Source organism: Melozone crissalis, unplaced genomic scaffold (assembly GCF_028551555.1).
Source record: "Melozone crissalis strain CALT ecotype California unplaced genomic scaffold, PUWL_Pcris_2 ptg000013l_1, whole genome shotgun sequence".
In the NCBI taxonomy this organism is placed as follows: Eukaryota; Metazoa; Chordata; class Aves; order Passeriformes; family Passerellidae; genus Melozone; species Melozone crissalis.
Genome location: NW_026535791.1, coordinates 34187457 through 34210039, shown reverse-complemented (window position 1 = coordinate 34210039; position 22583 = coordinate 34187457). Strand labels below are relative to the sequence as shown.

At 39.6% G+C, this 22583-nt stretch overlaps 1 protein-coding gene across 1 annotated transcript in view; it reads right to left on the bottom strand.

The window, feature by feature from the left end:
• Positions 1-22583, bottom strand: part of GPC6 (glypican 6) — a 726413-nt gene that overhangs the window by 48699 nt on the left and 655131 nt on the right. The window contains exons 5-7 of the mRNA XM_054271878.1: positions 18377-18507; positions 10133-10276; positions 5855-5884 (exon numbers count right to left, since the gene is read on the bottom strand). Coding sequence (XP_054127853.1) covers positions 5855-5884; positions 10133-10276; positions 18377-18507 — 305 coding nt within the window. The remainder of the gene's footprint in view (positions 1-5854; positions 5885-10132; positions 10277-18376; positions 18508-22583) is intronic.

The window sequence follows — 22583 nt, the reverse complement described above, 5'->3', positions numbered from 1 at the left end:
ACTTTACTTTCTCTAGCAGTTACTTAGGTAACATAGTTATTATTATGTACTGGATATTTTTATGGCCTTGAATGCTTCAAGAGAAAAACAACTTTCATTCTGGTCTGTTTTCATTTGTGTTCCTACATAGCATTTATGCTGTCCAAATATATAATAGGAAAGGAAAAGTCTCAGCCCTTTTAAGCAAAGGCAATTATCCCAGGGACTGTTAAGACCTGGTTGAGTATCAGCAATGTGGTTTGCTCCCATACAAATGAACAGTAATGTCAGCTGTCCATCAGGATCTGGCAGTGCTTTGGTCTTGCCTGAATTGAAATCCATCAGTATGGGTGTTGACAGGTCAGCTGGGTGTCTAAGAACACACCACAGATGGTGGAGACCTGGAGTGAGGGTCAGCTGCCTGCAGAACAATATCCACTGCTTTGGAAACCTTCCCTCTCTTCCAGAGCTGATGTCAAATAGGCCCTGCACCATACCTGAGACCCTCACGTGAAGTTTCTCTCTGAAAAGGCTGTGACTTCTCAGGCAGTGGCATCTAGACAGTCATTCAGGTTTCAGCTGGTCTCATTTCAGTCTAATTTAAGATCTTATGAGCAGCTCCCAGCTCCCTCATTTAATATAGATACAAATGAATTTTATGCCATGTTGGAATCCTCTAGAGCATCTAGAAGATGGAAGAACGTCTGTAAGGCCTTTTTCACATCTCCTAGCTCTTTGCAGATGCCTAGATAGTTCAGGGCATGTCACTTATCACGACACTTGTGTTTCAGCCAATGGTTTCTGCCTGCTACTGACCCCCTTGACTAGCTCTCCACTGCTACCATGGAAGATTAACAAATCCAGCTCCACCGAGCCCCTGTATTAGAGACACAGAATCAGACAGAGTGAATTACATTTCTTTTGTACCAGAAATAACATTTACATGACATACATTCAGTACAGAAGCAGCAAGACCCAAGAAAACCAAAAAGACATGTACACGATGGTAATTTATGATTGCTGCCACCAGATCACAAAGCCACTGGAACAGGGTGAAATTGTGAGCATCTACTGAGTCGCCAGTTGACCACATCTAAGTCCTTAATTCTGATAGTCTTAGTGACTTTCACTTTGGTAGGCCTGTTTGGGAAGAAGTCAGGTATTGACTGCTCAGAAGGAGTTAGATTATCTCAGTTTTAGCCCTGTATAACCTAAATATGTTGTCAAGCCTAAAGTTCTTCATAGCTGATGGAGGAACATTGGCACTTCCACAGAGCTATTCATGCAATCTTTGGCAGATATCTACATTAGACTGGGAGTTACCCTCTGAAAACACCTGTTTTCTTAACCAGCTGTGCAAGGAGTTCATACTACTCAATCCTAATCCCGTAGGAGGAGTTTTTTGTTACTGTGTACCTCAGTACTTGGCAGCGTCCAGAACAGGATCTTTTGAAGTGTTTTGCAGTTATTCTCCCATTTTCCATGTTGACTAAGTATGTGAATTGATAATATCTAGCTACTCATTTTGCCCTCATGTGGACCTGTGAGGTTGCTAGGGTCTACACCCAGACCTAGGATCCAGAAAATGCTGTTGGGTTTGCTCAGAGATGAACAGTGTTAGGCTTGTCCTCTGTTAATGATGGATACAATTTGATGTGATGAATCCACGCTTTTCCCTTCCCCAGAATTATTAATCCTCTTGGCTTTCCCATCAAACATCTGTAACTATCCACTCAAGATTTACTGTTTACGCGCAGCTCTGCATTATAGAAGCATTCTGTATTGCTATCCCACCAACCTACACTGATACATTGATATGATTGAGGGATGGCAAATATTGAAGGATGATAAGAGCAGAAAAAAAATACAGGCAGTCTTTCCTAATGTAAAAGACTCAGGTTTGACTAAAGAAGGGTCACAAAAGGGTCATCATTTGTAATGAAGATAAACCTTCTTATTTCTTGTATTTTACTTCTCTTTAGTCACTGTAATACACATAAAAGTCCATTAAGTGCCATTTTCTGTCTATTGCCATCAAAGAAAAACATATGAGATATTTACTTGGGGAAATCAGTTTCAGTCTGCTGTAACCTACTATTTGTTCTGAATGGAGTCCAGCACTGCACACTCCTGTTATGAGTTCACAATATTTCCAAGTGCTGCAGTCTAACGAAATAAAATAATCTGCAAAGGCTGGAGAACACTCATTGCCAGCAATGCATAAAATATGTTTTTCTTTGGAGAGTGAGATTCACTATTTGCAACTAATTTAGAAATTACCAAAGTTTTAATTCCTCTATTGGTATCTACATTTGTACACCACTGACTTTGTTGCAGAAAGACATTTTATGTTCTGTAGTTGCTTGCACAAAAAAGGACCCTCTAATTCTCTAGTGGTAGATGAACAGATGATATACTACAAATCCATTTGATTATGAAAACTTAGAACTGGTTGGCTGCACTCATCTTAGCAATGCAAGAATTCAGTGCAGTGTAGCGCCTTCCAGGGAGGCAGGCAGTTGTTGCTGCTACAGTGATATTTCTTGGAAGCATCTAAATGAGCATGGTTTATACACTGCAAGTGGGGACACAAGCCCTGCCACTAATTTTTAAACCATATTTTTTTTCCTAATATGATATCGAAACATGAAATGCAGAAGATATATATAAAGTTGCTATCTTTCTTTATCATGAGCAAGAACATCAAGAATTGACTTTTCCTTCTGCACAGATTCATGCACAGACACGTGAAATGAAATGTGATCTGTCTTCCAGCTGAAAGAGCAGTGCAAATGTATTTCCTGCTCAGATTATTCTTCCAGAGGCTGGTAATATAAAAAACTTTTTGTATATTGGAAAAAATCCCATGTCTTTATTGAGTAGAAGCTAAAACATCAAATGGAAGGAAGTAGATTTCAATTCAGATTTACAAGGTGAAATTGAATAGAAGTTGTGTAGCCTTCAAATTGACAATTTTCATTTGAGTCTAGCTATCCTTCTAGGTACCTGATGATACCATGGCAATGAGTATGATTAGCAGTATGATAAGAACTATGTATCAATATATCTTATAGCCCAAAATCTCCTTTGTGCACATCTGATTCATAGAGCCTAGCTCCAACCCCAAGATTTATGGTCACATTTAGACATCTACAAACTGGATCTCTGAATTAATCATCCAGATTTTATTCATCCTCAGTGAGGAGAAGGAGGTAATTCAGATTCTTGTCTTCAAATGAGTATTTGTAGCAAGCTCTGGAGGTACTATCTCTATCATTAGTAAAGGAATGAAATGATAGCTCAGACTTCAATTGTAACACTAGAAACATGAAAAGCTAGGAAAAAAAAATCCCACTTCATGTTAATCTGGTTTGATACGGCAGAGATGTTCAAACTTTAGCCTAGATATCTTACTTTTCTTTACCCTAATACCAAGGTCAGCAATCACATAGTGGTTTTTCAATGTACACCAAGTGAAGACCCATAACTGTGCCATTTCTTCATCTTACTGTTTGCTGAAAGTCTGGTGATTAAGAGTGGATTCTATCTACAGGTTTTTTATTCCTCACCTCTCTAACTATGGTGATACATAGTACCATTCACACCCCCTATGACTTTCCTGGAAATGAGATGATGACTCCCAAAGGGTGTTCACACCCAGCAGGTAAAGGAATTTTAACTAGTACTAAAAAGTCCATTTTAGAAGATGATAATGCAAGCACTGTGTTCCATGAGACAACACTCTTGAGGAAAGATAGAAACTGCATGGTAGTCAAGATTAATGGATTTTCTTTGATAACTAATTCATGTAGACATTTGTGCTTCCTGTCACTGTTGGGGATGGCCTTTCCTTGCCCATGCTGATCAGGGTCTGAGCAGCAGGCAGACCCATTCCACCTGAAGACAGGTAACAAAGCTCTGCCTTAGCAACCACCTCACGCATGTTGGGAATGCAATGTGCCGGATACAGCAGCACGCACAGCCATTCACCTGGGGGACGGAATAATAACACCATTTTTAAAAACAGGACTCTGTCAGGTCTCCCAGGAGGGTTCTGACAGCCACCATCATTCATCCACCTTTGCCACCTGGAACTGGTATTAACCATGAGGGAAAAAATGATTGCACAGACTTAAATTTAGATATTGCTGCGAGATAGAAACTGAGACGAGGCAAAACTTGATACTAAGAAAACACTTATTTTGGAGAACCAATCAAAGCCTAAATCTAACAGCAAATGACCACAATGAATGTGGTAAAACACATTTATTCATTTTGCATATTGCATCTAAACAGCTAAAAAGAAACAGGAGTCTGTCTAAACATGCAAAATGTAAAACTGGAGGAGCTGTACACTTCAGGAATCATCTGCTGATTAACATCACACATGGTTATCAAATCCGACAGCACAGCATATAAGGGTTTTGGGGGAGTAGCCTGTGGGAAGTCAGTAGGCTTCCAAAACACTTGTGCAAGCCTGTCATCTTCAGCCTTAAGAGTGTGACCCAGAGTTATGATGTATTGTACAGGCTCGCTGTTTGTATCTCATGGCTTCAGTATGCAGAAGATACATGGAAAATTAATCTCAGAACTTTAAACCCTTTAAGATTCATACCTTCTGGATTTTATTCTATTGTCTTTTGGGGAAAGAAACTCTTGAGGCTAAACGTCCTATCCCAGGAAAATTGTGCTATCATGGCATATTTAATTATATTTATAATTAAAATTATAAATTATAAAAAGGGTAGTTCAGGGTATCTTCCTCATGGAAATTGAGACATTGAGACTTTATCTGCTTTTACTTTAAGGAAATCAGAAGGGACTCTAAAAGGACATTTTCTCACAAAGTGTGACACAGTATATTCCCCTCCCCAGGGTAAAGAGCATAGAAGGTGTTCTTTCTCAGATGGGGTGCATGCTCATCCACTAATCTATGCAGCCACTGTACTGTGTGTGAATGCAAATCACCCATGAATGCCACGGCCAATTTCTCAGTTGCCTGTCTCCACAGTATGCATGTGCATTATGTATTATATATTTAAGAGTGCATCAGCTCCCTGGTGAAAAATCAAGAAAACTTCCGTGTCCTCCTGAAAGAAAATGCAGAAATATTTTATACACGTCCAGCCAGGTCAGGCTGCAGTATGTTCTCAGGAGAAATTCCAGCTGAATTAAGACAGCACTGCTGTACAGGGATGTGGTGGATACAGAGGGACTGGGGGCAGCTCAAACACAGGAAGCAGCATGGCTGTATCAGCATGGTGCTCTCTGTAGACTAATTAGTCCTGCTAAGAAGCTGGACTATTAAGTCCATGCTAAATGCAAATCTGTGCCTTCCCCTTGGGCTGTGCTGAATGAGCTCTGCTGAGGAAGGCTTTTCTGTCTGGAACCAGGGACCTCTAACAGCCACAAAACCTTATGAAGCTGTAAAGCATAAGGAGATTGGCCAGCAAGACAGGGGCATTTTCAGGGAGAGCCCAGGAAGGCCTGAGAGCTCATTTCCATTGCTCCAAGCACAGGACTCAGAGCTGAATGCTACCGCAGTGTCTGCATTGCTCTACATGCCCTTGTGGGGTTTGAGACTATGGGGATGCTTACACCAGTTTTTAGTTCACTGGAGGAATACATCGCTCCTTTCTGGGGATGAGGCATCATCCTTGAGGTGAGAGAAAAATATTGGAAGGCAGCAGCAGCTCTGGGCACTTGGCAAAATGAAATTAGAATGCAAAATTACAGAAAGAACTGCTAGTATTTGAGCCTACAAGACACACACACAAAGTAAAGATGGTGAAGATGAAACTTAAACAAGTGTTTTGTCCATCATTGTACAAAGACAAATGGGAATGAAGTGAAGAATAAGAATACCAAAGCTTACACCATGTTGCATTGTCCTCCAGATAGTCCTCTGGGAAGCAAGAGGGAAACAGATTCAGGGAACAGAAAAACAAAACAGAACAAAACAAAATAAACCACAGGTTATACCAAACAGGCAACCACAGAGAAGATAACGAGTCTCTATAAGCAGTTGATTTTAAACGAGAAACTTTAGATCATGCTGTACAGAATGAGGCTTTAAAATTATGTAATTTTTGGCAATTAAAAAAATTTACTGATCTTCAGGTGTACTTGCTAGATGCCTGGACTAAGATTGTCACTTTCTGGCACTTTTTAGTAGAGGGATAAGGAAAGATTTCTCTGAGCTGTTCAAATGAATACTTTAGGAGGAGATGAATTTTGCTTTAGAAATCCATGATCTCAGATCAGTTGCCTAAACCCATGCTTAGATAACCGAACTAAAGCCTTTATTTCTCTCTGTTAACAGTCAAAATGACAGTCATCTGGACTCAAATTAAGGTAGTTTGTTCTAAGTATCTGCTCTATGGATTTTTATACTGAATCAGAAAAGTCCTCATTTTTGCTTCTCTTACAGCCAGTATAAGGTGGAATACAGTTATTGAAATGTAGGCAGAGCAAGTCAATTTAGCACCTCTGAGATATTCCATTTAACTTCCAACCTGGTCTCCTGTAACCTTGCTTTCACCTTTGGACATCTTGGAGAGCACAGGCATCTCAAAGAGCATTAGGTAACTCTATTTATGTAGCTGAATTTCACAGGGTGCAACCTGCAGAGAACAGCTGGGGCTCAGTTCTGCTCTCCCACTTGGATGCCTCATAGTGAACATCCTCTAGGGTGTTCTGTCCAGACTTCAGATGCCAATCCAGGGGAGCATAAGCATCTCAAATTACGGTTCTATCTTTCAGCTCAATTAGACGACTCAAATACTCCAAGGTACTTCAGTCTTGTCTATCTACATGTGCATATTCCAGCTGAGTCTTTTATTTCCCAGTCTTTGAGAGAGGTCTGTGGCAGATGGGGTGAATCACTCTCCAAAGATGTGTGTCTCTCTCCATTGGCTTCTGAAAGAGCCTGACTTTAGGCCCAGTGATGTGAAGATGTCACTGAATTGTCTGAGCATAAGTGTCTTGAATTGCTTCTGTAGTATATTCAAGCCAGCTCCCCTCTGCTGCTCCAGGAGTGTGCTGGTCTCCTTGAGTCTCCTGCCGATCCCATATTTCAGATACTCTAGGATATCTCAGATGGTGCTTTTCATCCATGCTGAGACAAGTCTCCCAAGCTCTACATAGCTTCCTAAATACATCAGATGCTTTAAAACCACATATATCACAGCTTTTGGGGGATATTTCAATTTTTCCACATTTCTTAAAATTAATTTTGATCTATTTCTTATTTGTTAAGCCTTACTTGTTGCAGCTGTGACAATAACACAGAGAAATCACTTTCCCTCCTTTTGAAATGGAATAGCTGGGTTAATAGCATGAGCTCAGGCAAGGATGAAGGAGCACTTTCTCAGATGGGCTGAGTACCTGGTGGTTTCAGTGTAGGCTTCTTATGAGGGCTGCTTTGTGCAACCTACCTGATAAAATATGCCCAACTGAATTAAGCTTATAAATGGGGATATGAGCAGGACCAAAACAGAATTCAGTTCAGATATGCTGCATGTTTGTATAACATTGAGATGCAGAGGAAATATTTTCTAAACTTGGTTTCTTGTGCTGTCAAAGACAGATGAAAGCAGAATGGTTTGCCACTTCTTTTGAGGTTTTGGTAACTGTATGTTTGGACTTTATGTTGACAGTTTAAAGTCAAGTGGTCTGACACTGTTTCCTGAATACACACTCCAGAACAGACTTCTAAAAGCGTTAATGTAACACTGAACAGTCTTCTGAATCACAAGAAAAGACTGGTTTCTTATACCTATAACAATCAAAATGGTCTTTAAGTGTTTGAAAATACCAACAAAATACTAATATTGCAGTGTATTTATATGAAGTAAGCAACAGAAAATGATCAGTGGGTAGAGAAGAAAACTGCTGTGCATGGGATCCTCCTTACACCCTGTTGACAATGCAAGGATTAGGAGTGTCCAAATGAAGCTGGTCCTCCAAGCCCTGGCTACAGTTAATGAAGAGAGATATGTCATTCATGGAATGATTCAGCACATGGAAAGTTGAGGGTCCAACACAGGTTAAATGGTGTTTCTGTGAGGCAGGAGTGTAGCATTTATATCCTTCTGGATAAAATTACCCAAGATGGTGTGAGAAGCAGGCAGTGACTTTTCCTGAGAGCTGCTAAGGGATTACAGCTCTGAAATAAGGCCGTCTGCTCTAATCCACATAAACTACCTTTCCTAGCTCCACTGAGATCAGCAGCCATCTCTGAACTGAGAGATGGTTGGTCCCAGCCCAGAAGGAGACAGCACATTCATCACTGCCATTTGAAGATGGATTTGATACCAAAACTCATCATTAACAGACCATAAATAGTAATTATTTTGGATACTATCAGCAAGAACAGGAAATAGGAATTTGATTTGAACATTTTTTAAATGAATGGCAGCAAAACTAAACTCCTTGGTTTTTTTTCTGAAATAATGCACGAACAAGACTAGTTAAATCATAAGGAGATAAGTCCCCCTTTCAAAGTCTGGAAGTCATAAAGAATTATCTGTATTGGCAACTTTCATTAGTTTCAGCCTTTAAAGGCTGGCAGCATAGGACACATCTCTGCTTTATTCAGTATGCTGTTCAGTATTTTGCAAGTTAGTATTTTAAAAAGGGTATTAATATGTTCAGAAGTATCCTTCTTATGTCAATCTGTAATGCATCTTAAACCTTCCTTTTTCATTACAAAAATGCTTGAACTGTTTTTACATCATCAGACTAATCCAAGCTGAGCTGTGCTTCCAGCCTCTTCCTTTTTATGCTCTTCCTCCCATTTCAGCTGTTTGCAACCTTTAGATTTGACAAAGCATGATTGAAACCTAAAGGCTTTGTTGACCTTTCACTTCACCTTGGCCAATTCCAGGCCTCTGCGCTGAGCAGTGCAGAAGGACTGGTTCTCTGAATCTAAAGTGAAAGGGTAAAATTAAGATCCCATCTAATATAGATTGAGTATTGCTAGTCAGATTTTTAGCCTGAGATGTTGCACTCCACTATGATCCTGCTGTGGTTGGATCTACAATGGATGTAAGCATCTTCTCTCTCTGCTTCTCCTTTTAGGATAACCAGGCTACAGTATTTCCAGAAGTGCAGAGAACTAACAAATGTTGCTTTTTTCTGTAGGGTAATCCCAAGTCTTTATTGGAAATGCCATGTTATTTTCCTATTGGGTTGCTATGAAAATTGACAGTATAGAGTACATAGAGTACAACATAGACAGAAGTGATTGGAAAGCCTTGGCACTGTGAAAAACTACTGTGCCATCCCATGAATTTGATGAATGATGGCATCAAGAAGATACCTGGGTCCTCATCTGCATTGGTAAATTTGGGTACTCTCTTTGGCAAGACAGACCAGTGCTCTGCAAGTGTGCAGCAATTAGCTGAGGACATGTGATACAGCCTTTGTTAAATCAGAAGCTCTTCAGTTTTGCTCATCAGTTTTACCTACAGATGATTGCTGGGATGGTACTAACAGCTGTACTAATTATCCTTCTATAAATCTATAGATGTGTAAATAGCAGGAACATTGAAGTCTGAAATGTGAATCCAATGATTGGTAGTAAAGAAAATAATCTTATGTTGAAGTATTGTTTTCCCAAAATGATTGAATAAGTAAAGTAAGATTAACCATCACTGAAGTTTTAGCTGATTAAAGTCAATTGTTGAGATGGATGGAAATAAAGCAGTGGTAATTTTACAATTAAGTAAAGAAGTGAAACAAATTGAGGTGCCTTTGGAAGGGTGTAAGTTAAAGAACTAGGTGATAAAAATGGCCTTAATACATAACTTTTTTTATAAGATAAAGAAATATAAAATACTGTTGTAGATCACTTTTGATACATAATTTATACTGCAAAGTACCTGCAAAGGCTTATGTGGTTTCTGGCCCGTAGGAAAGAATTTATTCTCTTCTAACAAGCCTAATACATAAAACCTGAGCCATACTGCTCTCCTACAATGAAATTTTATACCATTTCCAGTGGAGAAAAAAAGCTTTACTGAATGCTGGAACAGCTGGCAAAGAAACTATAAAGAGTGATTATAAAATTATTAAATCAGGAGATGACCACCTTCTAATAGATAGCCAAGCCTTATGTACTAATCTGAAAATGGAATATATTTTGCCTTACCAGCCTATCCAAGCTTGTGCCAGCAGCAGTTGTAGGTCTCTCCTCTGGGATATATGGTCTAAATCGGGTATTGAAGTTTTCAGGGACAGAACGGGAAGATCTCAGGGCAGGTGCTGGTTTTGGTTGGCCACATCCTTGGAAAACCTGAAAAAAGACATTCTTGATTATATGTTAGCTAAATGAGAACCATAAAAAAAGGAACGCTGGTATTTTGTAGCCTCTTTATTATTTTTTTGTATACTAAAAACAAGATTTGATTGACATTTTTATACTACTGAATTGAGTGCTTGGTCTGCATTAAAACTCAGGTTAATAATTTAGCATTATTAATCACTTGGTGAAGGTATGGAAACATATAGGGGCCTTAAAACCCCATTAATTTAAGAAGGTGATTATTATGAGAAATTAACATCTGAAAGCATCTTAATTGCTGTCTTTCCAGGAAGAAAAATACACAAAATGTTGTCCTTTGCGGCAGGACATAGTTGATAACTCTTTTCAGTTTTGTTAAAATGCAGTATTTACCCAGAATCACAGGTCATCCATAATCCCTACCTACAGCTCTTTGAACCTTGCAATCTTATTTGTAGTCTTAGAGAAAAGGTCAATGATGAAATAGTTTTGTAACTTGGATAACTTTCCTATTCCCTCCCAATCTCTCCCTAGAAGGGTGAGGCAGACTGAGTGGGCAACAGTGATAATTATTTTCTGCTAGTGTGTTTGTTTTCTGGGTATAGAAAATAATGTTCGCAGTTATGAAATTTTTCATATACTTCCATCTGGAAAAAAGTTTCAATGTTGTGTATCTGGTAGGTACTAAAGGACACAGAAGGCTACGGGATATCAGGCATATTTCCCAGAGGCATTTTCACACAAGCTGCACATCCGAAAAAAGGTAGAAAGTCCACTGAGTTAAAATTATCAAATGCTCTCATGAAGTAGAATCCTAGTGTTTGCCTTTACACCAGCTTTTTCAGTTTTAGAGTCACCCTTCTGGTTTAGTGACTGTTTCACCATTTTGCCTCCATTCAAAAGAAAAAGAATTAAATGTCAGAATTTCTTATACGTTATATTATACAAAACTCTAATGCCATATACAGACTGTTTGAATGAGCTTTGTGGGGGTGAAAACTGTACAAATGCTGTGTTTTGGTTGTGGGACCAAATTACTCCTTTCTGTGTGGCTATGTTGGTTCCCGTGGCCAGGTTTTGGTAGGGGAGGGACTCCAGGGCTGGTTTCTGTGAGAAGCTGCAGCAGCTTCCCCCATGTCTGGCAGAGCCAATGGCAGCCGGCCCCAGAACAGCTCTGCAGGCCAAGGCTGGACCGGTCAGAAATGACAGTAAAGCCTCTGTGATGACATTGTTAAAAAGGTAAAGAAAGTCATTGTGCAGATGTGATTGTGGCCAGAGAAAAGCAGAGTGAGAACACGTGAGAGGAGCAGCCCTGCAGACACCAAGGTCAGTGCAGGAGGGGCAGGAGGTGCTGCAGGTGCCAGAGCTGAGATTCCCCTGCAGCCCCTGGTGCAGCCAGCCCATGGTGAGGCAGCTGGGACTCTGAAGCCCATGGAGGTCCCTGGGGATACAGAGACCCACCCCCAGCCCATGGAGGTCCCTGGGGATACAGAGACCCACCCCCAGCCCATGGAGGACCCTGGGGACACAGAGACCCAAACCCAGCCCATGGAGGGCCCTGGGGATGCAGAGATCCACCCCCAGCCCATGGAGGGCCCTGGGGATACAGAGATCCACCCCCAGCCCATGGAGGTCCCTGGGGACACAGAGATCCACCCCCAGCCCATGGAGGACCCTGGGGACACAGAGACCCAAACCCAGCCCATGGAGGGCCCTTGGGACACAGAGATCCACCCCCAGCCCATGGAGGGCCCTGGGGACACAGAGATCCACCCCCAGCCCATGGAGGACACCCACACCAGGGCAGGGGGTGCCTGGGAGGAGGCTGTGACCCTGTGGGAGGCCTGTGCTGGGGCCTGTGCTGGGGCCTGTGCTGGGGCCTGTGCTGGGGCCTGTGCTGGGGCAGGCTCCTGCAGACCTGTGGAGAGAGGAGCCCACCCTGGAGCAGGTTTGCTGGCAGGACTTGGGAGCCTGTGAAGGACCCACATGGAGCAGGCTGTGCCTGAAGGACTGCACCCCGTGGAAGAGTGACCCAAGTCCATGGTGCAACTTCTGTTTCTATCAGGATACATTAAACTGGCTCTCACTTCGGTTTTCTGCTGTTAATTTAGAGGCCCCAAATGATTCAAAGTTTGCTGAAAGAAGCTGATTAATACTAAATATATGTCCAGTCATCAGGTCTGCTTTGGCCTAAAGTCCAGCAAGTCAGCTGTTGTATGGCCATTGGGATTTTTAATTTATGAGTGGAATACTGTTTGGTCTGGTTTGAGAATATCTGTTTTAAGAGTTTCAAGCCTCCCTAGTCCTGAGGGCTATTGGACAGAAAATTAATTTAATCAACGAAGAAAAAACATTTAGCTTGTAAAGCTCTAAACCTTTCAACAGGAAAGAATCTTATTTCTCTTCTATGAAGAAAATTCAACTAATATTAATATTCAAGATTTGTACATGATTGTGTATGACAATTTAAAGAGTGAAATCTATACGTTAAGAGCATGAATTATACTTAAAAAAGTTTACTTAAGTTTCTTTCAGAACTGAAAACATAATTGTTTATTTATATATCTATAAAATCCCATTTACTTAATTAAGCAACTGGGTATTTGCCTTCGAAGCAAGTGACAATTATACAAAACATACAACCAGATTCTCAGGAGAAAGGAAAGTGAGGGAATGTCTCCTTAAAAGTCCCAGTGTGTGATTGTTAAGCTACTTGTATGGCCATGTGGTGCAACTGCAAGTCTACATAATTTATATAACATCTTTCTTATGATGTACTGAAAAGAACCCAGCAGAGACTTTGTGGCATTTATCTTCATAGAAATAGTTTCAGCAAGTGGTTTTATACAAACAAATTTACATACAGTCAGACAATAATAGAGATGGAAACTAGACAGTAATATTTACATGACAGAAAAAGAAATATCTTGCTTTCTAAATGACCTAACAGAAATACAGTAAGGATACAATATTCAGTAACTGAATTTTGAGTGCAAGAGACATTTTAAAATTTGCATCCTGGTATTGACAGAACACAAAATGTAAAGATTATAACTAATATTAACAAATGCTTCCTAAGAAGAAGCACATGAAATACTTTCTTTACAATGCTACTGAGAGGTATTGAACAATTTCTGGGAATATATTCAGATGTTTCATTACACATGTGAATTGTAGCATAAACCCACTCTCTAAAAAAATTGGTGCAGTCCATTTCATATGAATTTAGAGAATAGATTCCATTTGAAATTAAGAAAGCTAACTTTAGTTGTCATCATATATGTATCTACATTTAAGCTATACATCTAAGATAGGGGAGATGAAAAGCTTCCTTTTGTTTCTTTCTCATCAGCATCTACAGTCATTTGGGATGTTCTGGGATATCTGAGAGACCTGTTAAGATTTTATAACATGAAACCATTCCCCGCTGAACTGCTGTTAAAGCTCAAATGGACCAAATCTCTATGGTCAGGGATATTAACCAAGCTGTGAGAGCAAGTCAACAGAGCCAGTGAAGAATTACATCTCTTGTGCTGACTAGATGGAAGTATCTACCTCTGGACTAGGATGTAGATAATGGAGAAAAAAGAGTCCTTTTTCCAGGAGAATTTGAAGTTTTGAATTTTTGCAGAAGATGAATTTTGTTCTCTGTGAAACCTTGGGTCATACTGTTATTTAGCCATGTGCTAGTGCTCAGTGTTTCCAGTTGAGTGTCTCTATATGGGATTCTGCTCCATTGACTCTTCAAATAGAATAGCATTGATTTTTTTACCTGAAATGCCATTATATTTTTCCTGCACAGAGCTCTGGAAAGAACACAGATAAATGAAGAGGTTTTCTTAGTATGAAACTTGTGGACTATTTTAAGAAGAACCTTGGATGTAGTTCTGTGAAGATATCCTCCTTATAAATGATGCATAGGTAGTCTGCTATGTCATGGAGCTCATTCATCCATTTAGCTGAAGTAATTGCTCAGAAGGAACATATATTTATAGGTTAAAATGGCACATCCATCAACTCAGATAAAAGCAGATTTAAGACTTACTAAGGAGAAGCTCAGTTATGGGATAGACTATATGAAAGTGGAAAAATATTGTCATGGCAGCCAAATTACTCTTCCAGCAGTCTAACATCCTTGTATAGGACTAGACTGTTGCAGAAAATAGTTCAATATGTTGTGTTTTGAGCAGCAATGGAGACATGATTATGCTGATGCAACCAGATTAGGAAATTTCTCCATTGTGAAAAAAATTGGATGTTATAACATCTTTTGTGCTGTTTTTTCCTCCACTTGTGAATGAGCAATCTCTGCAGGTATCAACTAGTAAACATTCATGCTTTTAAAATGGAGCAGATGTGGCATTTACTTTTTGACTTGAAGCAGGAGCTGAAGGTGTTGGTACTGACAGCCTTGTGGGAAGATTGTGAAGGCTCTCAAAACATGCTTGTTTTGGCCAAGATTGAAATGAGTACCTATATGTTATGACTCTGAATATGACTACCTGAATTACCTCAGGGAGAATGAGAATAACAATGAGAATAAGGTAAATGTATGCTATGACTAAGTCTTGGATATGAGTGAACCTTGGGAAGCAATGCACAAAATGTAAAAATTTTGCCTGAGAAATAATCAACATGTTGCTGAGTGTTGGCACTATGTTGTTCAAATACCAAAAAGGTGTCAGTGGAGAATTACAGAGATTTCAATAAAGAGGACATCCTGTCTCAGCTACTATAAGCAGAAATCCAAGGTAAATCTACTGCACCATGACTTCTGCCAGAGGCAACCTTCAGGGAACATTAATCTGGGCAGACCCAGCCTGCAAGGCCTATTCTTAAAAGGTGCTGATGTCTTGGGAGGCATCTCAGGCAGCCCAGCCTGATTGTTTTGCACTCTCTGTGCTGTGGTTTGTGGAAGGAACACTGTAAGAATGGCTACAGGTGTTAGATGATGAATCTGTGGAAACTGGTTTTGATGATCAGCAGTCCTTGTCTTCTCTTGGAGAAGGGAAAGTTTGGGCATATTCAGAGCACATTGATCCTTCCAGGAGAAAGGCCTTGGGCCTTGGGGTGTGACTTTCTATACCGTTGCTCTTTTTTGACAAGCATCTCCAGTTGTCACAGCTGTCAGGAATGGGACTTTTCCTGAGGCAAAATAAGGAGCTTGTGTGGCTGTCATTAAGGGACATGACAGGTGTGCAAGGTGAGCAGCCAAGAAGCCTAGAGATTTGTGGTCAGACTTCCTGGACAGCCAGTGCTGAATATAAACTGCTGAGAAATACCAAGAAAACAGAGAAAGATTGCAGCCTCAGCATGAATTGGAGGACTTTAACGTAATACTGGCACATGTTTAATGTGAACTGGGCTAGAAGAATTGACGGTAATCATCACACAAACAAGAAAAGTTAATGGCCTAGGAACAGAGATGCTCCATTTTATGCAGTGAGAGACACTGGAATGTGTCTGAGTCTGAATGTCCTTGGTCAGCAGGACAAAGACAGAAGAGGTACATGTGGTATCTAATTCTCTGTCTCACTATTGACGTGCAGCTATCAAAAGAGGAAGACAGAGGGTTTGTGTCTTCTAAGGAAATGAAAGAGAAAGAGTGAACTCAAGCAATAAGCCTTGACTTTCTGCACTGATTAATTGTTAAGTCATTGGCTTTTTTTTGGGCTTTTGGAATAGGGCAATTTTATATCACTATATGACATAGGAGCACTGGATTTTGGATTAAATAAATGGGTCTTCTGCCTACAAAGAGGATGAAGTAAGTGAGAGCTCCTTGAGGAAGAAATCTTTTGTTTTCATATTTTCCACCCCTTTTAAAAGAAAAAACAACATTATATAACATGGCAGAAATATCTACCGAATACAGCATAGAGTCTTCTCCCAGACTCAACCAGGTTTTTAGATAGAAAAGGCTGCATGTCAGTGGTGAAAAACAATCTTTGTGTATGTGGGTGTTGCAGGCATAACATTATTAGTGCATCATCATTTTTCCACTGTAAAAAGGCACTGACTGGCTTGGGGAAAAATAGCTATGATTCCTAGTCACCACATTTTTAAGTAAGTACAGTCGAATAAAAGGTACAAAATTGTCTGAAGAATGAGAAAATAGAAAAGATCATGATTCCAACACCCTGCTTGAAGCTTTCTGAGTGGTACCTCAGATTAATTGATGAGAGTGGCTTTTCTCCCACATTAGCTCTGCAGTTGCATTCCATGCACCCCAGTAAATCTGGTGAGGTGTCTGTCATTTCCCCTGGAGCTCTAAGTGGTCAATTGGTATAAGGGGGAAAAATTAGATGACAGAAGATGGATCAAAGTCTGCTTGTATATCATCTTTGCAAGTCTGGCCAGGCATAAAAGAGGACAGCACTATACCCAAAACCTTTGCCTTTTTATAAAAGGGTAAAGCATTTCCATGCTACATGAAAAAAGATGGCTGTAACCTAGGAGATCAAGGAAATCACATTTCACAAGAATAATGGTCTACAGAGAACATACAAAGGTCCCTCAAGGATAGAGAGCTCTGTTATCTAAGAAAAGATAATGAAATAAATTTTGCTGATATAATTTCTTTTCTGTTCTACAAGATTAAAAAAATTATTATCTAAGGTTTCTCTTAGAGGAAAAACTATTGCATTGCAAATGGCATTGCTATTAATCTTTAGAGCAAATAAAATATTTGTGAGGGACAGGAGAAACAGTCTGCTCTGCTATGAACAAACAGTGAGACGAGCTCATGCCAAAACATCATTGGACTCTGGCAGGGGATGCAGCTTTCCAGCTAATGGAAAAACTGTGAAAACAGTGAAAAGGAAAAAGTCAAAAGTAAAAAGGAAAAAGTTAGAAGAAAAAGGGAAAACAAAATACACCTGGGCCTGGGGTGAGTTTTAAGTGAAAATATTTTTTGTTTCTTTTTTGAGGTAAGAGCTAGTTTGCTGAAGCTGACCTTTAATTCCCAAAATATTTGAGAGAATTTGGCTGTTAAACACCTTGATGACTGGTGCCAGAATAAAGTCTCATCCTGCAGGATGTAGACTGCTTTTAAAATCTGAGGAACTTCATGTAGGTTGAAAGCAAAAGGCAAATTGAAGGAAACTCTTAGCAACCTGCAGCACTGGGGCCATAAAAAGCATCTAATTTTGGGTTGACAGGAAGAATGTAAGCCTCAGGCTCCTGCTTTTTGTCCCTACTTCTTTTTTTTTTTCCCCCCGAGCTACAGCAGCTTCCTTCCAAGCAATGGAAAATCACTGACTTAGATGGCAGTCTGGCCAGCACCTGACTGACTGACTGCCTGACTGACTGACTGACTGACTGCTGGGAGTTAAATGGGAGGTAGGAGCTCCTAATGCAGAAAGCTTGGCGAACTGTTGACTTTAGAATTTCAGCCACAGTGCAATGATGAATATTAAGGCAAAGCCATTAATTGTTGACTATTGGCTCAACAGCACCTGCTACTGAATTTGAAGGATCTTATTAACAGGGGGTTCAGAGGTGGTGGTGACCTGTGTGTACACACACACATTAAAAATGGAAAGGAGGCAGCCGGTATCATTAGCTCTGTTTATCTTTGTGTCAGAATCCAGACAAAACTCCATCAAACTGAGGTCTGGTAATCAGAGACCAGCCAATGCAGTATTTCCCTAGAGTGGCTATTAAAGGAGGTCAAATGGAACATTTTGTGTATTCACCTCAAACACATTGTGCTCAGTCTGACCTAGATAAATCAAAATTTGTTTGGAAGTTAATATGGAGAATCACAGATGAGACATGAGTGGAAGTTACCAAGTATACTCTGCAGGATAATGCTTACAGAGTTACCACTGGCTTTCAGAACACTCTATTTTCCTTAAATCTCTTACAGCTATTACTTTGAAGTTTAATAAATGGTAGCTTTCTCCCTTCCACTTCATTTTGAAAAATTCAAGCTTGTTTAACTAGTTTAACAAGGAATTCAAAGCCAGTCTGGTGAACTGGTGAACAAGCAAAAGTAATTTCTGGTGGTCTGGACAATTCTTCTTAAAGTCTAGACAGAAAAAATGGTGGAGATGTTTTTCCCCCCACTTATGACATTCAATAACAGAGAAGGCACGACTGACACAGTACCTTTGCTGACACCTGCATGCTGTTCTCTTGCATGTTCATGATGGCTTCAGAAATCTTGACATCAATAGGATCCATGACTGATTCAATGTTGAATGGTCCCTCTAATCTCTCCGCTACCAGAAGCATAGCATCTGTTAAAACACAAAGCAGCCATTCCCTTAAAGAAGGGATACCTTTGGGGTCCTCAGGCAGAGCAGCACTGCCAGCTGTAGGTGTGGACACTGAGCTCTCCTCAGCAGGAGTCTGGGGGCATGGGTGGCAGCAGCACTGTGAAGCCTGCAGGGCAGCTTCCCAGCTGTCAAAAGTATCTTCCCCTACTGCTGCCACCACAGAAAGAGGAATAAAGACTTTAAAAGTTAGATTAATATTAGTTGCCATAGCATAATCAAGCTTGGGGTAAAATTATTTTACACAGCTTCTTGAAGCAGCCAGTGCTTTGGAGTGTACTTATGTAATCTCCTTCCCAAGAAAAAGCAGGATGATGGAAATGAATCCTTGGGGTATGTTCTTAGAATTTGTGTGAGATGATGAAAATTTTGATATGATCTATTGGGGTGTTATAATTAAAGCAGCTGTTCTTTCTGACCTTAATGATCTCATTTTCTTGCAATATGAACAGCAGATGAATATTGGATTTCTGCCATAGTATATCGGTATAAACCATGCTTGCTACATTTTCAAAACATGGCTGTAAGTTGTATGTAAGAGGATATAATGACTGGACAAAAGTTCATGGCTTTGAACTGAACAATATATTGTATGTATGTTTTGTATTAAAAAAAAAAAGTTTGCCTAACTTCTGTTAGAGCCTCTGTACAAAATAATTTAATCTTTTGATGTTCATTAACAAGTGAAAAAAAAGCAATTGAAGAGAAATTCATGGCAATAAAAAAGGTTTTGCCATGAATCACATATATTTGTCTATACACAGACACAAATTTATCATAATTTATGTGGCAATAGCCATGTGATAAACTGGATTTACAGTACATCCTTTGAATAGCATCTGAACAGGATCCTTGTCCCCCATGTTTGATTTAAAGTTTTCAGCAACTAATTAGCTTGTAACCTTAACACAATAAACAAAAACCTTCACATGCTCTCTTCTTTATATGCCAGACCTAAGCTCCAGAAAGTACCAAGCAGACTTCCTTCTGAAACAAACCCATGCCTGCTTTGCTGTTTTAAGCACCAGTCCCACAGCAGCTGTGTGGAGAAGGCATGGAGCTCCCCATAGATCTGACTGCAATGCTTGTTAGCTTTACACTTGGCTGCAAATCACAGAGGTTTGTTCCAAGATGTGGACATCTCCTTCCCCATAAAAGCACAAGTGTGTGGAGGTATGGGAAAAAGGGGCTGGTGTCTCACTCTAGCAGTTTAGACAAACACCTCCATGCACAGCCTCACCCAAGGACTCCATAAAGTTGTTTATATGCTGTCAGTGCATACCCAGAAATCCCACTGAAACTGGAATTGCTTGGCATGTAGCACCAAAACACTTCTGCAAATTTGCATCTAATAATTCACAGTACTTTTAGGCTGGAAAGAGTGTAATTCCACTTATTTGGAGTGAGGTGTATAGCACTTGTTGCTAACTGTAAGAAATGCACAGATGATAGGAAATTGGTTTCAAGCAGAGGTGTTACTTTGCCTGCACCTTATTTTAAAATTCTGTAGTTTATAGCCTTTCCAGTGGGAAGTGGTGAAAATAGCAACTACCTCTGATAGAGAAAACGGCTTTCATGCACACAAAGACACACACATCTATACACACACGCACACACGCTTACAGATTACAGCAATAAGTTTGCAGTTTTTCAAATGCAAAAAAAAAAAAAACCAAAACAAAGAGAATTTGTAAATGTGGACTCCTATGAAGTATTTTCTTCCTCATGTTCAGAATGACTTGAATAAAACATTTATGATTTAGTACTTTGTGAGCAATGTGATCAGCTTAAATCCTAGGTGCATGATGAGTACCAGGCCTTGTTAGGGCACAGGTCTTGGTGGCTGAATTTTGGTAGTTTACTTCAGGAATAGAGTTAAGATTAAGGTTACTGTGTAAAACTGTCAAAAGTATTTGTGTTTCTTTGTTGTTTTTTTTTTTTTGTTTGTTTGTTTTTGTGTGTGTGGGTCTTTTATGCTTTGGTTTGGTTTGGTTTGGATTTTTTTTGGTAGGAGTAGACTACATTTTAAGCTAAGGACAGGTGCCTCTTTATATGAATCCACTTTATTTTGGCAACTGGAAGGTTGGAAAAGTCTAGTGCTAAGCCCTAGTATGTATTCAGGGACTGTGCTGAAGCAGAGTTCTGTAAATACATAATTGCTGGAGATCTCTTGTGGGAATGGGTGGTGGCTCCAGCCTACTTGCAGCTTCTTCTGATGGCATGGGGCAATAGTTATGAATTAAACCTTGAAGTGAAATCTCAGCTATGTGGCAGAAAAGTGCATCACCTTTAACTGAACAAGAGCCAGTTTTAATTTAAGAACAGCCTTTCCTCAAGGAAAGTGCCTTCAACTCCAAAATGAATAGCTCTAGGAGATGCAAACTAAAAATCTGTTCCTGGCTTAAACAGTTTGTATCTATAGAAAGATAACCTTTAGCTAACCAGCTTCTATTTTCTGAACCTTAAGCCTATTCATAGACTTAATCTTTATATATACACACATACATATATATATGTATCTATATAATCTATATCTATCTATATCTAATATATCTCTATATATCTAATCTATATCCATATATATCTATATCTATCTATATAATATATCTATATCTATATCTATATCTATATCTATATCTATATCTATATCTATATCTATCATCATCCTCTATATCTATATATTTATATCTATATCTAATCTTTATCTATATCTATAATCTATGTCATCTATCTCTTAGTCATTGTTAAGGAAGAGGGCAAAGGCTGAGGAATGTGGGTAATTCCTGGCTGCCAAAGGTGAGCTTTTTGTTATGTTGAGTTCTTTCTTTGATATGGTATGGTATAGGTCTGATGAGGCTTTCAAGAGCTGGGGTTCAAGTTAGTTTAGAGTCAAGTTTATATTTCAGTCACATCTAGCTATAGATTTAAGCTATTGCTCTACATAAAGGAAAGGAAGAAAGTAAGAGAAAATTAAAAAAAAAACAACAAAAGGAGAGAGAAAAATCAAACAGTAAATCCCTGCTTGTCCATATTCTTTAATTTTTGTCTCCTTCTCTGGCTTGGAATGAATCTGGACCACTCCAGGTAGCTATTCCTAACTCAAGTCTGTGGAGCAGTGAGAAGCTATGAGCCAACAGTGACACTTGACATTACAGGCTTGTGATCTTTTATTTTATTATATCTTAAAGATAAGCCTGGGGAGCAAGGGGTTAAGGGAAAAATAGAATTTGAAATATCCACAACTTTATTGATGACAGGTACATATTTATGTCAGTAGTTTGTATTTTCGTTTTGGGGTTAGGATGTGAGATAGGACTAATGCTGAAGTAGAGGCCTATACAGGGATATATTTGAAGAGGAAGAGTCTGAGAAATGGATTAAATTCTGTGAAAAGCATTGCTTGAAGGGCTGAAGTAAAACAGTTTCCTCCTTCAACATTATTTCTGAGAGTGATGCAAGTTGTGCTTCCAGTTAATGCTCAGTTTAGGGATCAGCTCAGACTGGAAGTCTTGGACAATTGCACAGTTCAGGTGAGTTCTTGCAGAAATGGAAAACTAATGTTTGAGGACTCATTTTTATTTCAGTTCCAGCAGCTTTGTGGGGCAATGGCTGACTTAGCAGTGGCCAGGCTGCTGGGTTATTCTTGTCTCCTTCTGGTAGGAGTACTACAAGCTCAGTCTAGCAAAAGAGGAAGAACAAGTGGCACTTCTATGAATTCCAAAATTATTTTCTTAGCCTCTGTCTGACTGGGCTCTTCCATCTACCCTTTTTCTAACCACCATGCTGTTCCTGACTAAGTCAAACATATCCAGATGATACCTGACAGCCACAGACTGAGAGAAGCCTGGAAGAACAAGGTAGTTTTATTATTGAATGTTATTAGTGAATGTTCAGGCTCCTTGGAAACAAACTTACTTCTGTATCTAACCAGCTTGATACTATAAATTTTTTGAGTTAGGCCTCAGATTAAAATTAAAGCTGAATTTTTCATGTATAACATTGATTTCTAGGAAGAATTGCTGTACAGTGTTTAAGGTGAA